Source organism: Epinephelus fuscoguttatus, linkage group LG2 (genome assembly GCF_011397635.1).
Source record: "Epinephelus fuscoguttatus linkage group LG2, E.fuscoguttatus.final_Chr_v1".
Taxonomy (NCBI): domain Eukaryota; kingdom Metazoa; phylum Chordata; class Actinopteri; order Perciformes; family Serranidae; genus Epinephelus; species Epinephelus fuscoguttatus.
In genome coordinates this window covers 3,397,563-3,416,005 of record NC_064753.1, presented here as the reverse complement: position 1 = coordinate 3,416,005, position 18,443 = coordinate 3,397,563, and the positions used below count along the sequence as shown (strand labels likewise).

The 18,443-nt window shown below is 42.7% G+C and overlaps 1 protein-coding gene across 2 annotated transcripts in view; it reads right to left on the bottom strand.

The window, feature by feature from the left end:
- The window catches only part of fah (fumarylacetoacetate hydrolase (fumarylacetoacetase)), an 81,459-nt gene that overhangs the window by 23,001 nt on the left and 40,015 nt on the right, over nt 1-18,443 (bottom strand). For both annotated transcript variants that reach the window (XM_049603222.1, XM_049603231.1), the window contains exon 9: nt 18,241-18,371. In XM_049603222.1, coding sequence (XP_049459179.1) covers nt 18,241-18,371 — 131 coding nt within the window. The remainder of the gene's footprint in view (nt 1-18,240; nt 18,372-18,443) is intronic.

Genomic DNA, 18,443 nt, shown 5'->3' with positions numbered 1-18,443 from the left:
AATATACATATGTACTGTAGGTATGCAGAAGACCATCTCTGATTGAACAACAAGCTGAACCTTGAAGCAGATGGTCTACACAGGTGCCACTCCGGACAGCTAAGAACAGGAAACTGAGGCTATAATTCAAATGGACTCACCAAAATTGGACAATAGTAAATTAGTTGAATAAGGGTGCCAGGCGACAGGAGGTGCCTGGCGAGACGAGAGTTTGAGAACATCACAAGACAACAGGTGAGATTCAACATGGCAGCGCACTGCTGCTAGACCAACCAACCAAACAATCAATCTACTGCTAAAACTCCTGGAAACAGTTATCAAACAAACAAACAAACCATCACCAGTGCATATCAAGTCATGCATATGGACTTGTTGTAGTTGTTGATAGTGTTGTACTGTTGTTGTTGTTTTTTTTGTTGTGTGGGGTTTTTTGGATTTCAGGTGTGTCACGTTTGGGGGGTTTGGCTACAGGGCTATTGTTTTCCGCAATATGCTCTGTGGATATCTGTATGCACTTTATCATGTATGTCTTTATGCACTTGTTGATGTTGTGACCATGAAGCAGTGTCAGACTGCGCATCATGAGCCCCCCACAGAAGCACCTGAGATGAGACTGGTCCGCTGGAACAGATTATGGAGTCACCACCAACGAGGTCAGTGTACACGAATCAATAAACAACAAACTGTCAATTCTGGAACAATTTCACACTGACATAAAAGTATACGCTGACTTCACTGCCCAGGTCCACACCATTTCCTCTGAAAACAAAAACCTGAAAGAAACCATCCTAGACATCCAGTGCCACAGCATGCGTGACAATCTGATATTCACAGGAATAACTGAACAAACCCAAGAAAACCCAGAAAATGCAGTAAAGGAATTCATGCACTCAGCACTGAAACTAACACAAGACGCCATATACAGCAACGCCTTCCATCGAGTATACCGCATCGGCACGAAAAACCACACCAGCAGACGCACCCATTATTGCAAAAATTGAACATTCAACACAAAAAGAGTTTGTAAAAAGCAAAGGACGGGAGCTGAAAGGAACCACATAAAGCATGAACGATCAATATCCCCAGGACAGGAGAAAGAAACTGCTACCAATCATGAAACATTACTGTAAAATGGGAAATTGACTGTTGACAAACTGTATGTGGATGGTCAGCTGTAACACAACAGCAACATCACCACTTGGCTATGACTATATGCACTGGATTTCACCTCCTCAACCTCTGATCAAAAATGACTGAAATGGAACAATTTCAATCCTTAATCCTTAACTCGGTCGACTTGGCTGATTATTTACCTACCTACCTACCCACCCACCTACCTACCCACCTATCTGTCTGCATACCTGTCTGTATATCGACATTGATGTCTATCTGTTCATATGTCTGTCTGTCTATACATACACATATCAATCAATCAATCAATTTTATTTATAAAGCCCAATATCACAAATCACAATTTGCCTCACAGGGCTTTACAGCATACGACATCCCTCTGTCCTTAAGACCCTCGCAGCGGATAAGGAAAAACTCCCCAAAAAAACCCTTTAACGGGGAAAAAAAACCGGTAGATCCTGATCTACTTTTGGAGACTTTAGGGACCACGAGTAACCCTGCGTTCTCAGAGCGCAGTGTTCTGGTGGGATAATATGGCACTATGAGCTCTCTAAGATATGACAGAGCTTGACCATTTAGAGCTTTATAAGTTAACAGTAGGATTTTAAATTCAATTCTGGATTTTACAGGGAGCCAGTGCAGAGAAGCTAAAACAGGAGAGATATGATCGCGTTTCTTAGTTCCTGTTAGTACACGTGCTGCTGCATTCTGAATTAGCTGGAGAGTTTTTAAGGACTTACTAGAGCTACCTGATAATAGAGAGTTACAATAATCCAGCCTTGAGGTAACAAAAGCGTGGACCAATTTTTCTGCATCTTTTCGGGTCAGGATAGGCCTAATTTTCGCAATATTACGCAGATGAAAAAATACAGTCCGTGAGGTTTGTTTTAAATGAGAATTAAAAGACAAATCTTGATCAAATGTTACTCCAAGGTTTCTTACGGTAGTGGCAGGGGCCAGAGCAATGCCATCTAGAGAAACTATGTCATCAGATAAAGAGTCTCTGGGTTGTTTGGGGCCAAGAACAATAACTTCAGTTTTGTCTGAATTTAACATCAGGAAATTGGTGCTCATCCAAGTTTTTATGTCTTTAAGGCAATTATGGAGTTTAGTTAATTGATTGCTTTCTTCTGGCTTCATTGATAAATACAACTGAGTATCATCCGCATAACAATGGAAATTTATAGAGTGATTTCTAATGATGTTACCTAAAGGAAGCATATATAGAGTAAACAGGATTGGTCCGAGCACAGAACCTTGCAGAACTCCAAAACAAACTTTAGTACGTAAGGATGGTTCATTGCGAACGTCAACAAATTGAAAACGATCAGATAAATAAGATTTAAACCAGCTTAGTGCTGAACCTTTTAAGCCAATTAAGTGATCCAGTCTCTGCAGTAGAATTTGATGGTCAATTGTGTCAAACGCCGCACTAAGATCTAATAAAACAAGTACAGAGACGAGTCCTTTGTCTGAAGCAATCAGAAGGTCATTTGTAACTTTAACTAGAGCTGTCTCAGTGCTATGATGCACTCTAAATCCTGACTGAAATTCCTCAAATAAATTATTATCCTGGAGAAAATCACACAGCTGGTCTGCGACTACTACTACTTTACTACTTTCTACTACTACTTTCTCAAAGGGACATAAAGGGAAGATTAGATATTGGTCTATAATTGGCTAACACCTCTGGATCCAGGGTGGGCTTTTTTAGTAGAGGTTTAATTACAGCTATCTTAAAAGACTGTGGTACATAGCCTGTTAATAAGGATATATTGATCATATCTAATATATGAGTGTTAACTAAAGGAAAGATCTCCTTAAGTAGCCTAGTTGGGATGGGGTCTAAGAGACACGTTGATGATTTGGATGAAGAAATCACTGCAGTCAGTTCTTGAAGAGAAATTGGGGAGAAGCAATCTAAATATATATTAGATTTTACAGCTGTGTTTGAGGTTAGATAGGTACTATCTGAGGGCAGGAGGTCATGAATTTTGCCTCTAATAGTTAGAATTTTGTCATTAAAAAGCTCATAAAATCATTACTGCTAAGGGCTAAAGGAATACAAGGCTCAATAGAGCTTTGACTCTCAGTCAGCCTGGCTACAGTGCTGAAAAGAAACCTGGGGTTGTTCTTATTGTCTTCTATTAGAGCTGAGTAATAGTTTGCTCTGGCATTGCGGAGGCCCCTCTTATAAGTTTGGAGACTGTCTGTCCAGATTAAACGAGATTCTTCCAGTTTGGTTAATCGCCAATTCCTTTCAAATTTTCGCGATATTTGTTTTAACTTACGGGTTTGACAGTTATACCAAGGAGAACTATCTTTGCTTTTTTAACTTCTTTTTAAGAGGAGCTACAGAGTCAAGTGTTGCTCGTAGCGAGCCTACTGTGCTATCAACAAAATGATCAATTCGGGAGAGGTTAAAGTCGGCACGGGAAACCTCTGTTACTGAAGGTATTGGTATTGAATTTTAAGTAATCTTTTCCTTAAGTTTTACGACAGCACTATCTGATAAACATCTAGTATAGTAACTGTTGCTGAGTGTGTAATCGAGTAAAAGAAATCAAAAGTAATCAGATAATGATCCGATAGCGAGGATTCTGTGGAAAGACTTTTAGGTTATCAATTTCAATTCCATACGTCAGAACTAGATCGAGGGTATGGTTAAAACAATGAGTAGGTTCATGTACACCCTGACTGAAGCCAATGGAGTCTAATAATGAGATAAACGCGGTAGCCAGGGAGTCATTATCAACGTCGACATGAATGTTAAAATCGCCTACAATAATAACTTTATCTGATTTAAGAACTAAACTGGATAAAAACTCTGAGAATTCAGATAAAAATTCAGAATACGGGCCAGGAGCACGGTACACTATAACGAATAAAAGTGGCTGCGAGGTTTTCCAGGTCGGATGTAAAAGACTAAGAACGAGGCTTTCAAATGAATTATAATCTAGTTTAGGTTTAGGGCTGATTAACAGGCTAGAGTTAAAAATGGCTACAACTCCCCCTCCTCGGCCGCTGCCTCGAGGAATGTGGGTATTATTATGACTGGGAGGCGTGGACTCATTTAGACTGACATATTCATCTTGACACAGCCAGGTTTCAGTGAGACTGAGTAAATCAATATGATTATCTGATATTAATTCGTTTACTAACACTGCTTTAGACGATAGAGACCTGATATTTAACAGTCCGCATTTAATTCTCCTGTTTTGTCTTTCTGTCACAGAAGAGGTTTTAATTTTTATGAGGTTGTTATGCACAACTCCTCTTAGATTTAGATAATTTAGGCGGTCGGGGGACAGACACCGTTTGTATAAAACTATTAAAACTATGGCTGGGTAACTGAACTAGAAGCTCAGAGAGGCGTTTAGGACTGCGTCTCCGAGTCCTGGTCTCAACTCTGGGTTGTCAGGGGTTTAAATTACTAATAAAGTTTGCCAGGTTCCTAGAAATGAGAACAGCTCCATCCAAAGTGGGATGAATGCCGTCTCTCCTAATAAGACCAGGTTTTCCCCAGAAAGTTTGCCAATTATTAACAAAACCCACATCGTTTGCTGGACACCACCTGGACAGCCAGCGGTTAAATGATGACATGCGGCTAAACATGTCATCACTGGTCAGATTTGGGAGGGGTCCAGAGAAAACTACGGAGTCCGACATCGTTTTTGCGTATTCACACACCGAAGCAATATTAATTTTAGTGACCTCTGATTGGCGTAACCGGGTGTCATTGCCGCCGTCGTGAATAACAATCTTACTGAATCTACGTTTAGCTTTAGCCAGCAGCTTTAAATTTGATTCAATGTCGCCCGCTCTGGCCCCAGGGATACATTTGACTATGGCCGCTGGTGTTGCTAACTTCACGTTTCTCAGAATAGAGCTGCCAATAACCAGAGTTTTATCCTCAGCGGGTGTGTCGCTGAGTGGGGAAAAGCGGTTGGATATATATGTGTGTATATATATATATATATATATATATATATATACTTACATACATATCTAGAAAATAGTCTACCATTGGCCAACTATGAAGATGATCATTAGTTACAGCCTTAATATGTATACTTATGAATATGTATATGTAGTGTGTACATGTGTAGATGTATGTCAGGGTGTACGTCTGTGTGTATGTATGTATGTATGTATGTATGTATGTCTGTATATATGTATGTAAATGTAAGTAGAGATACAGGTGTGTGTACAGTTGCATGTATACGCATATGTGTAAAATTGTACATGTTTAGTGCAAGAGTGTTAGAGTGAGAGTGGTTGGTGTGTGTGCATGTGCCTATGTAGGCATCACTTAAATAGGTGTGTATATTCTTACTTCCATATTCATATTCATTTCACTCTAAAAAATGATATGCTGGCTCAACTTTGAGGTAACAATTTGCATGGATCTTTTTAAGTTATTTCAACTCAGCCATTATTCAGTAAATGCCACAAGACATCTCTAGTTAGGCAAACTCAATTACTTTAGTACAAACAACATGATTTTTTGTTGTCATCTACATGCTTAATTAAGTTAAACCAACTTAATTTAAGTACAATGTACTCCATTTAAGTTATTCTAACTTACTAAGTTACTATCATTCTACTCAGAAATGTCGATGCAAATTGTTACCTTAATTTATTTGAATAGTAGTAACTTATTTATCTTAAGTCAGAATAAATTACACATAGACGTTCCAGTTTTACGATCACTGTTTATTAGAACATCAGTCAATGTCTCATTTGACTGACAACATTTGAATGGCATATATTGTGCCTGTAGCCTCCATGACATACATAATGTTAAACACCCCTGTATAACTGTCTCAAAAAGACTGAACATTTTGACAGCCACCCTGGTCAGATTGACTGTGCACAAGTGCACTCAAGTGTACTTTAACAAGTGTACTCAATGAACTGTCAACAGTACACCTGCTGTACAGTATGTTACACAACAAAACATTGTAAACAACAGAATAACAACAGTGTAACATTTCCTATCAATTTGGATAGCCAAACTCTTCACTTTTTTTTAGTACAGCAGTTTACTTTTTAGAGACATTACCTTCAGACTGGCTTTCAGATCATCCAGCTGGAGGAATATCTTTTGATTTACTTCAAAAGTGTTTTTCAGTTCTTTTGGGTAGCTGAGGTTGAATGCATATATCAGCCCCATTAGCATGGCACAGGCTCTGGGGGGCTTCATTAGTAACATCGCCGGCATCATCCCGGTAGATCAGAATCAATATTAATGTTTAAGTAATCATAATTAATTATGAGAGTAATACAAAGGTGGTGTCTGCTCTTTGAAGAGGTCCTCATCCTTTTCCCTCAGATACACGACTAAGCCACGGATAGCAACCTCTCGCCTTCTCTCCACACAATCGTCCTGTGAATAAGAAAAAGAATGTTGAACTGCTCTTCCAGGAGGATGGGTTTTTAATAATTACATCCAAAAAAAGAAAAGGCCTGAACTCTACCAATTATAGATTTTACAGTGATAATCAAAATAATGAATTGATCATTTTAAAGAAAGCTAATATAACTAAAGTAGTGTTAGAATTTTCAATTTCAAATATGCATCATAAAAATCCAGATAAAAAATAAAAATAAAAGTAAATAAAAAGAAAAAATGCAAAATCTTACAATTACTCTGCCTATCATGTTCCATCTTACCTGTAATTTGTTTTCTTATTTAGTATTCATAGTTCTTATTGATATTTTTGTCTTAGACTAAGCCCTAAACAATAATCTGACATATTATTACCTTATAAGAATTAGGGTTGTAAACAGCTGCTTTTTAATACATCCTAGAGATAATGGACAATATTATAGTTGATTTTAAATTACATTTCTGGCCACCTGTAAAATGTAGGTCCGTTATTCACTGTCCAGTTACACTGAACAGCACAGCACTACCAATAGCTTGAGATGTATAATGCCCGTTTCACACAGGCGGCATGAGCAGCGCATGACGGCAGTGTGGTGTGACTGCTGTGTCTCTCACGCTTGTGTCTTTCAGAATTTTCATTGATATTGAGCTCAAGAAAAGCAGCGCCACTCACGCAGCCGGTCTGAAAGCTCTTAAGGCCCATTTATGCTCAACGTTAAATACAGATCTGGATACAGATGGAGCCTTCTGTCCGTGCTCCGCGTTCATTTCGTCCGTATTTCTGCACGTTTCCATACAGCTTACGGATACGGGCCAAACAGAGTAGTACCACTGGGAACCGTGGGGGCAGTGTTGCTGTCACTACCTGATACGTAGCTCTAGTGAGACTCGAAGAAGAAATAACAACCTCACCGACCACCGCCTCCTACAATGCTGCCTCTGTTTTTGTCTTTTATGCAAGAGGTACATTATCAATATCTCCTCCACAGTCGCCATGTTTGTTTTTGAGTTTGTTGTTGTCATAAACTTTTGACGCTGGGCTGCCTCCTGGTGGACAGATTGATTAACATCCATGCCAACGTAAAGGGCGCATGGAAGTATGTGGGCAGTGACAGTAACATCGTTTGAAACAAACGTATACATTTTCGTACATAAAGGGAGCATAAATGGGCCTTAACCTCTTAACATGGATGCCTAATTGAAAACCAACACGTTCCGCAACACACATGCACTGCTCATGCCACCAGTGTGAAACAGGGGTAAATCATGATCAAAAACCTAACATCATCTATTGGAAAAAAGTGGATTGTCCTATTAAAATTAACTATATTTAATTTATTCATACCTCAAGCAGCATATTCTGTATGCGATGAATATTCATTTTTGCAGACCCTCCCCATGAGGACAGCAAGGGCATTATTTTTGGGGAGAACTGGTCCAGCTTTGCCAGGAATGTAGTCTCCAGACTAACAGTGGTGATCCTTCTGAATTCTTGGTTTACCTGTATAGCATAAAAAAAACAAATAGGCACAACATGTTATTGTGTACAGTCTATTCCAAAATAACACATACTGCAAATTATCTTATGCAAAAATATTTACCTGGGCTACGTCAAAAAGAGCAGGCCATCTTTCTTTCAGGTCATTGACTGATGGTACTTGATTGACTACTTCCTGCCTGCGAATTGAGAATGTCTTCGCCATTTTTGCACTGATGATCTGACAGTTGTCCCTTTTCCTGACTTCATTAAGGAGCTCCACTCTTTCAGACTCCAAACTTTCTTCTGTTTCTCCTTGTGGGTGAGCGGGTAAATAGTTCACTTCTGACTTTTTTGGCTTTTTGACATTCTTTGCAGGTGCTTTCTCATGTGGTCACTTCTTTCTGGGAGAGTTCATATCAAGTTCAGGGCATCCAAGTCCTCTAAACTTGTATCTATAGTTGCCCATTTTATATTTTAGTCTCTGTTGCCATCCATAGTATCCATTATATGATCCCGGTTCTTTGAGGCAAGGACGCTTCTGAATCAGGGCCTCAGCAACATTCGAAAACTGTGCACTTGTTGGGTAGGCAACATACTGAAAGATGCTTTCAGCCAGTCTCTCAAGGATGTCTGGTAGGATTGAGGTAAAGTTGAGTGGAATTCCATCCTTCTTGAAAGCTTCATTTCCTGAGGCAAGCATAAGCTCTGTGTCATAGGCAAAGCGAGGTACAGGAAATTCAGTCGGCCAGTGCTGTGATTGCTGAATCCAATGTTCAGGTGATGAAAGCATCAGTGTATCCTGGGATCCGGAAGAGCAACTGCTTTTGGGAGGATGGATGGGAGTCACTGAAGTACTGACTGAGGTTTCTGTGGTATCGATGGAGGTTTCTGATTCACTTTCAAAGGTCTGAAGGTCTACTTCAGTTAAGTTCAGAGTAAATGTGGGAGGTTCAACAATGTTAACCACTTTTATTGTGTCCTTGTCCTTGATGTCACTTGTTGAGGTAAGACTGAAATATTCGTCTCCAAAATCAGCATCCTTGTAATGCAAAGTAAAGTTCCCTTGAAGCCCAAATGTCTCTCTAACAAGGGACTCAAGTTTACCCACAGTCCCAGGGAGGCCATGAGGTAAGTCAAGTATGCGAATGTCATGGTCCTGAAGAATGATCCTAAGTTTGGCTTGATGAGACATTGCAGCATCTGTAAGAGAAACCACATCACTTCAGTTTGATTTATAGAACACATCCAGTTTCATTCTCTAAACATTAAGTATCAGAGAATATTGGCACTGATAATCACCTGTGATAAGCTAAGGACTTTTCATCACCTTTGCAATATTAACTTGCATGGAGAGAGGAACTATGCTGGTGATTATGTCTGTAATTATTAGCTTTCACATTACACTGTGGCATTTTATTTCTTCTTTTTGTCAAATTTGGAAAACTGAAAAACTGAGTGTCCATTTATATATCCTCTTTTAGTTTGACTAAAAGTGTGAAACATTTTTTTCTTTTTTCATCTGTTTAATGTTTCCCATTGAAGCCTAATGTACTAAAAGTAAAACTACAAAGGGAAAGTGGAGAAATTCTCCACCATGGCCATGTCTAAGTCTGTAATGCTTTAAGAGATCAGTTTTTCTTGGTGTTTCAAATTTGCAAATTTTACAGATCTACTTTGAATACTAACAAAGGACCTGTTTAAATTACTTGAACTTGGGTGATTCTGAAGGATGTAGTGTCTACAACTTGTGCCACATCAGCATTGTAATAAATTTTATTTTACTGTTTCTGAATATTCAGGATGAAAAACAAGAACAAAAATGCTTGCAACAACTACAAAGATATGGGCAAACTACACTGCAATCAATGTCCAAACCTTTTTAACAGTCTTATCATTATCTGATAGAACATCCTCATGAAATTAAAAATTAAAACTATGTATAGATTTTATCAATATAGTTGTCTTAATGTGCAGCTGACCAATTTATCTTTTCAAATATCTTGCAAATTGTGTGACCAAAAATGTAAAATTCAGGAGAAAAACATCAACAAAAATGTAAACATAAGTTTTGGTGACTAAAGACTTATTTTACTGATTGCCTGTTGCTTGATGATGCCAAATTTATTAATTATTTTCTCTAAAATGATACAACTGTGCTAATGTATCTGCAGTTACCAACACCCAAAATAACAAAATTATATTTTATGTGGTAGTACACCCTCTCTGTAATGCCAACAACTAGCTTTGACAGACTGTTCTTCAGCTATGGGTCAATTAAAAAACTTTAACCTCACATAGAAATAACTCTAGAACTTAAACATCAAAATGCATCAGTGTCAAACTGAATGTATTTTCAGTAACCTACATTTGTTATGTGTTTAGTCACGGATATAAAACGCCCCAGCCATGCAGCTTTTGCTGGTCAAATCGACATCAACACTGCAACAGCTTTAAATTAGGAAGAACCCAAACGTGTTATTTTACCTTTGCAGAGTTAAAACTAATGCTACTAAGGCAGCCATTTGGCTTCCACCATAAAACAAAACTTAACAAAGTCTAATGTTAAAGCCGAATTACTACACCAATTAGCTAAAAGTCTCCTAGCTGAAACATTACTACTGCTAGCTGAGGAAAAGCCTTTAGTGTTGTGTAAAAACAATTTCTTGCATGTATGCTGATGGAGTTATTAACTGTTGTGAATAAAACTAGGCAAAAATTGTACTCACCACATCTTATAGTTAAGAAAAGTTGCTGCAAAATCGTGTGTTTCTTGCTCCTTCTCCTTTCTGTTTCCCTCAGTTTCTTGTCACTGGTGGTCTGGCAGCAAAATGTCTCCGGGCAAGTCAGCCTTGTAGTACTCAGCTTTTAAAGGATGCTTAGGGGATTTTTAAGTTGTACTTACTGAAAACACTTCTATGTTAAGATAAGGCAGAAATGTCTGTTCAAAATTGATATAGTACTGAGTTAAGACTGTTCTCTTTATTTTCATTTAGACCAAATTATTAAAATAAGTTATAAACTGATTTTACCATGGATGAAGTGTGGGCAGTAGTGGTGAAAGCGCAGGCGAGATCAGCCCCAGGACCATCAGGCACCACCTACAAGATCTACAAAAACTGCCCGCAGCTGCTGAAAAGGCTATCAAAGCTCTCACGGACCCTGTGGAAGAAGAAGGTGGAACCCGGGCTCTGGACACTCAACGAGTGCTGCTTTGTGCTGAAAGAGCTGAATTCCATGGGACTCGACCAGTTCCAGCAGATCTCCCTGCTGGACGTAGAGAGTTAAATATTTTGGTCCATCATCGCCAAAAGGTTGACAACATATCTGCTTGCCAATGAGTTCACTGACCCAAGCGTCCAAAAAGGAGGAGTCCCTGGATATTCTGGCTGCCTGGAGCACACAGCAGTGATCAGCCAGCTCATCAAGGAAGCCAAGAGCAACAACAACACACTCTCTGTCGTATGGCTGGATTTCACCAAAGCCTACCCAAGTGTCCCACACCAGCTAATTCAAAAGGCACTGGACCACTACCAAGTACCACCAGAGGTAGTTGGGCTCGTGATGTCTCACATGGACGCGCTGCGGATGAGGTTCACCATGGGAAGTTTTACCACCAAATGGCAAAGGCTTGAAAAGGGCATTATGGCAGGATGTACAATCTCTGTGGCCCTGTTCATAGCGGCTATGAACCTGCTTTTGAAGGCAGGAGGAATGCAATGCAGAGGCCCGAAAGCAGATGATGGCATGAGACATCCTGCCTGTCGAGTTTTCATGGATGATGTGACGGTGATGACTCCATCAGTCCAGGGAACACGATGGATCCTGACTGCACTGGAGAATATGGCAACATGGTCACGGTTACAATTCAAATCAGAGAAATCAAGAAGCCTCAGTATCCTGAAGGGGAAGCTATCAAGAAACATCTTCAGCATTCAAGGCTCAGAGATCCCAATAATTCAAGACCTAGCAATCTGATGCCTTGGAAAGAACTATGACAGCTCCCTTAAGGACAGCACCAATCTCACCAATACCAAAGCCCAGCTGAACATCTGGCTCAAGGCAATTGAGAACAGTCAACTGCTTGGGAGGTTTAAGGTCTGGTGCTTTCAGTATGGCATCATACCCCAGCTGCAATGGCCCTTCCTGCTGTATGACTTTCCCATGTCCCAGGTGGAAGCAGTCGAGAGACAGTGCAGCAACTTCTTGCGGAAATGGCTGGGAGTTCCCCCATCTTGTAGCCCAGTCAATCTCTACAGCAAGACCTCCAAGCTTTCCCTGCCGGTTTCATCAGTGGTTGAAGAGTTTAAAGCCACCAAGGCAAGAGCAGTCAGCACACTCCTTTTGTCTGAAGATGGGAAGGTGAGACATGCAAGTAAGACCATCAAATGCGGCAGAAAGTGGAAGCCCCAGCAAGCAGTGGCGGAGGCTGAAGCTCACTGGAGGCATCGGGAAACAGTAGGCGTGGTATGCCAGGGTCGCTTAGGCCTTGGACACTACAATAACAAGAGGTGGAGCGAGGCCAATGCCAGAGCCAAGAGAGGACTTGTGGTGCAAGGGGTCCGTGAGGCAGCAGAAGAAGGCCGCCAGGTAAAAGCAATTGGGCTTGCCTCCCAGGGCCGGTGGACACAGTGGGACCAGGCACTGGAGCGACCACTGTCCTGGAAGGAAATGCGGGAAACTGATCAAGGGAAGTTGACCTTCCTCCTGTGCGCTGTGGCTGACCTGCTACCATCCCCAAGCAACCTAAAAGTTTGGGGTGGAGAGGAAGATCCATCTTGCAAGCAATGCGGAGTGGCCTCTTGCACACTGAATCACATCTTGACCGGTTGTCCAAAGGCGCTGGCAGAAGGGCGGTACAGGTGGAGACATGATAAGGTCCTCACGGTAATCGCCAAATGGGTGGAACAGCAGAGAGCCAAAGCCAATAAGAACCAGGTCCGACCGCCCAATAAACTTTGTAAGGGAAGGCAAAGAGGCTCCAAGGACCAGAGCGACGGTTGGGAACTCACCTTGCATCCTGCAGCGCGCCTCTGACTGGGAGCTGAGTGTGGACCTAAAGAGGAAGCTTGTCTTCCCACAGGACGTTGCAGTGACCCCCCTCAGGCAAGACATGTTCCTGCTATCCAGGAACACCAAAACCCTCATAGTCACCGAACTAACAGTGCCCTGGGAGGAGAGGCTAGCCACATCCCACGAGCAGAAAAAAAGCCAAGTACCAGGACTTGATCGACGAGGCGGTCATTAAAGGGTGGCATGCAACCATTTTCCCCATCGAAGTTGGCTGCCGCGGGTTCCTGACAAAATCGGTGGGCTACTTTCTTCAGAGGGTTGGTCTGGAGCCCAAACAGCTGAAGGAAGCCACAAGGGACATAGCCTTGGCAGCCGAGACCAGCTCAAGATGGCTATGATTGAAAAGAGCCCACAGTTGGAACCACTCTGCAGGTGAAGGCTAACCAGTCTTTGCTGCCCCACTCAGGCGAGGTGTACAGGTTAAGGGGCGAAACACCTGTGGACCTGAGCAACCTGCTGACGATGTAGAGGGGCTCCCAACATTGTGGATGCTCCAAGGGACACCATCATGGAAGAAACCTGCATTTAAGTTTGTGTAGTTCCTGCAGTTGCAGCTTGTAGCAAAGCATCTTTGATGTTTACTTCACATTATAATGTGTATAAGTAACAAACTTAATTTTTAATGCAGAAAAAGCTCTTGATTTTAAGCTTTACTTACTAACCCCATGAATCCACATCACTCATGTACTGTATCAATGTCTTGCTGTGTTCTGTTTTGTTTTGCTTCTTCATCATTTTCCAGTCCACCATAATTGGACAGTTTAGGGTTAAAATAGAACATCAATCTCACACCTAGTTGTCCCCACAATAAGACACACCACCCCCTGTATGGGTTGCTGCTGGGTTTTTTTGTTTGTTTGTTTCTGGCCTCCTCTTTCACTATTATTCTTCAAATTAATCTTCAAAATCCTCCATAATTTTAAAATTCCCCACCATATTAAGATGGCCTTGATCACACTCATCCCAAAACCAAACAAAGAACCCACACAATGCTCCAACTACTGCTCCATATCATTAATAAACACCAATGTTAAAATTAGAAGCAAAACTTTGGCATTAAGACTGGAATCTGGAATCTCATCACTAGTGTACCCGAATCAAACTGGTTTCATCAAAGGGCGACATTCCTCAGAAAACATGCGAACATGCAGGAAGGACCTGCGATAGCATTCCTTCACACACTTTGGGTGAATCAGTCTATCGCTGAAGGAGCTCTCCAGAGCTTTTATCTCCTCCTGCAGAGGATGGGAGTCATTAGTCCTCAGAGATGACAGCTTGGCTGTCATCCCCCTTTCTCCCACCACCTGCACAGAGTCCAGACAGCATCCCACGACAGAGCTGGCCTTCTCGATCAGCTTGTCCAGTCTCTTCCTATCTGCAGCCGAGACGCTGCTGCCCCAGCAGACTACTCCGTAAAAGATGGCTGATGCCACCACAGTGTCAAAGAAGGTCTTCAGGAGCACCCCCTGCACTCCAAAAGACCTGAGCCGCCTCAGCAGGTAGAGTCTGCTTTGGCCTTTCTTGTATAGTGCTGTTATGTGATTAGTCCAGTCCAGTTTATTGTTAAGATGAACACCCAGGTACTTGACAGATGGGGGTGTGGTATGAAAAGTCTGCAGTGTAGAGGGTGAAGAGGAACGGTGCCAGCACCGTCCCCTGTGGGGCCCCGTACTGCAGACAACCAAGTCCGATACACAATCCTGGGTCCTGACATACTGTGGCCGGTCCATGAGGTAGTCCAGGATCCAGGATGGGAGGTGATTAGCCACCCCTATGTGCTCCGGTTTGTCCCTCAGAAGTGCAGGCTGTATGGTGTTGAAAGCGCTGGAGAAATCAAAGAACATGATTCTCACAGAGCTTCCGGGCTTCTCCAGGTGGGAAAGAGCTCTATGCAGGAGGATGATGACGGCGTCATCCACCCCAATGCCAGGCTGGTAGGCAAACTGCAGCGGGTCCATTGAAGGGCCTACTGCGGGGCAGAGACGAGACAGGACCAGGTGCACCTCCATGAGGTGCGATGTTAATGCCACCGGTCTGAAGCTGCTGAAGTCCTTGGGGTGCGGAGTCTTGGGCACCCGTACCACACAGGATGTCTTCCACAGCTGTACTCTCCCCAGCCTCAGGCTCAGGTTGAAGATGGTTGAAAATGGCTCTTCAATGGAGACGGTACAAACCGTCTCCTCCGTTGTCGGCGCTGCACTCCAGTGCGACATCCCTGTCTCCTTCTCCGCAGCTCACCAGGAATGTCGAGCCTCTCCTCAGGCCGCACAGCAGTGTGACGCAGCGCTAACAGCTGGTCCCGGGTGTAAACAATGGAGGCACGGCTGGGCGCCGGATTGCCAACGATTGTATCTATAGCAATAAAGAGAGCGGTCTTCATCTCCATAACAAAACAGAACATAAGTGCTAGCTAGCTAACTGAAAAAAACTCCAAATAAGAAAGTTAAATGAAAAGAAATTGAAAAAAAGCTCAGCGGTGAGCAGGAGCTGCTGTAACAGGCGTCTGCACTGGGGGCGCAATCTTGTTATTACTCAAACTCTGATTATGGTAAGTATATGTGCCCAAATATAGGCTATATATATACATAAATATATATGTGTGTGTTCAAATAAACACAAGAAGTTTGTGCTCTAGAGAAAGGATTAACAGTCAGTGAAAAGCCCTAAGCCCTATGATAAGCTAATATGGCAAGGCTTAACTATACAGACCAGTGAGCAGTGATAACTAGCATGTCTTTGGGGTCATCGGGTGGGAACCTCCTTTCACCAGTGTTTCGTCTAGTTGGTCCCACGACACCTCCAGGAGGCTAGACAGTGATCTCTAGCGTCCCAGAGACACTCCCCTAATGCCAGGTCTCACTGCTCCCCTCCCCGCACCAACCCAATAACCTCCTTTACTTTACTTACACATGGCTGTCTAAGCCCAAACAGCACTGCCACCTTCAACCAAACCCAGGCTCCGTACATGCGAGCTCTAGGTAGAAGCAGGGCTGATACTACCTTTCCTAGCACATTCACCATACTCTATTTCATACGCTACATAGCATAACTACAATATAAGCTAAAGTTAAAGGATCTAAATAAACTTACAGGATCAGCAAACACAATCACCTTGCTGCATGACCTCAGACAAAATGGATTCAAATAGGTCACTCCCACACTTAAATAACCTTCCTCTTCCTGGACTTCCTCCTTACTTACACATGGCTTTCTCAGCCCAAACAGCACTGCCATCTTCAACCAAACCCAGGCTCCGTACATGCGCGCTCCAGGTAGAAACAGTGCTGATACTACCTTCCCTAGCACATTCACCATACTCTATTTCACATGCTACATAGCATAACTACAATATAAGCTAAAGTTAAAAGGAGCTAAATGAACTTACAGGATCAGCAAGCACACTCACCTTGCCGCATGGCCTCAAACAAAATGGATCCAAATAGGCCACTCCCACACTTAAATACTTCCTCTTCCTGGATTTCCTCCTGAGAGGAACTGGATCTCTCCATCTGATCTCAAGGAGTTATGTGCCCTGTTTAGTAGCTCCCCCTGCTGGCTCGCAACTGACATTATTTCTTCTCTTATAGATAAACTGGCTACATTTAATTGCTTCATCTGACATTTCCCTCACTGTCTTCCTCAAACTCTGTCCCCGCACTCCGAGTTCCCCCAGGAGCGAGACACATGATCTTGCTATGAATCCCCTACACCCCACTTCCACTGGACAAATCCTAGTCTTCCATCCTCGCTGCTCAGCTTCTGCTCCTAAGTCTGCATAACTAAGCTTTTTTCTTTCATAGGCCTCTTCCACTGAGTCTTCCCAAGGAACTGTCAGCTCAATGAAATAAACTACCCGTTGACTCACTGACCACAACACTAAGTCAGGCCTCTGCCTGGGACAAACTAATCTACTTGCATTTCCCAATCACAAGCACCTTCTAGGCGGCCACACCCTTGCCTCCTCACTAACTTATCCCTTCTGTGTTTCTCTCCCTCACGGACAAACTGAATTACTAAACTCCTATCCTTAACACCTTCTGAATTCACTTGTCTTCATTACCCTTCGATGCCTGCAGCTATATATATATATATATATATATATATATATATATATATATATATATATATATATATATCTCCATTCATACAATATACTTTACATTGTTTTAACATTTGAAAAAAAAAAAAAAAAATCAGCATTCTGAAGGCGTGGTGGCTTTTATTTTGCCGTGGCAGTGCGCCACAATCAATTACATGTAGCAGAAACCCTGCACCAGTCGTTGTTATTCTGTAATGGCGCCTGGTAACATCTGCGGGAAATGCAGCCAGGCAACAATGTAAGTTAAGGGGGCAAAAGTCCAGGTAGCACGGGAGGGAGGGGTAGTGGATGGGTCAAACAACCATCTACTTTCACCAGAGAGGCCAGTGTTTGCTTCTCGTATGAATGTAGTGGTCAGAGTAAGAATGTGTTACGGCCTGTTTCCACCAGATGCGTGTTGGTTGCGTCTGGGCTCCGGCACGGCAGCGGAGCTGATAGGATTCAATTCTAGTCAAGGTGTGTGTTTCCACCGGCTGTGGCTGTGCTGCGTTCCGGCTCCGTCTCAGCTCTGGCACTCCGGAGCCCTGCGCAACAGATACGCAGGACTTCTATTTTTGTCGGATGCCGGGGCACAACGCAGCAATTCAGCACAGAGCAGATCGTGCGGGGCAGGAAGTCATGCACAGAAACAAAATAAAACATCCGGTTAATGTTCAAAATAAAATACACAGTGTTCACAGTGGATCATATTTCCCTGCACTACACCTTGAAAACTACATAATGGGCAGAGGCAGGCCTCTGAAGTCAAGAGTTCAGAGGTTTTCAGACGTCATTTTTCCCCGTTGCCACCATGGACGAGGATGTGTTAATCATGGCAGTGCACCGAGATGTCTTCCGGTGGAGCTGCACTGCTCCGCGCAGCAAACGCGGCCGGTGGGTATTGACGGATGGCGGAGCATGCAGCGGATAACCAGCGCTGCCGTTCCGCAACGGACACGCATCCAGTGGAAATCCGGCATTATAATATGAATTATATTTGTGTGATTGATTGTGGTGGGGCAATCCAGGCCAAATTCCAGGGAAAACTTTTTGTCCCAGTCCACCCCTGGTCGTGATCCGTGTACTAACCTGGATGGGGTTGGGCTCTGCAAAGGGTAACAGTGCCTCCACTGGGATGACCCAGGGTGAGATGGTTGTCCCGAAGTTCTTCCCCAGGAAAGGACCAAGAGGAACATACTCCCATGCCTGAATGTCCCTGGCTGTAAATAAACACAAATATTACTGCATAAGCAGGCAGGTTGTGGTTCCATAATAGTAAGTAACTACTGCCA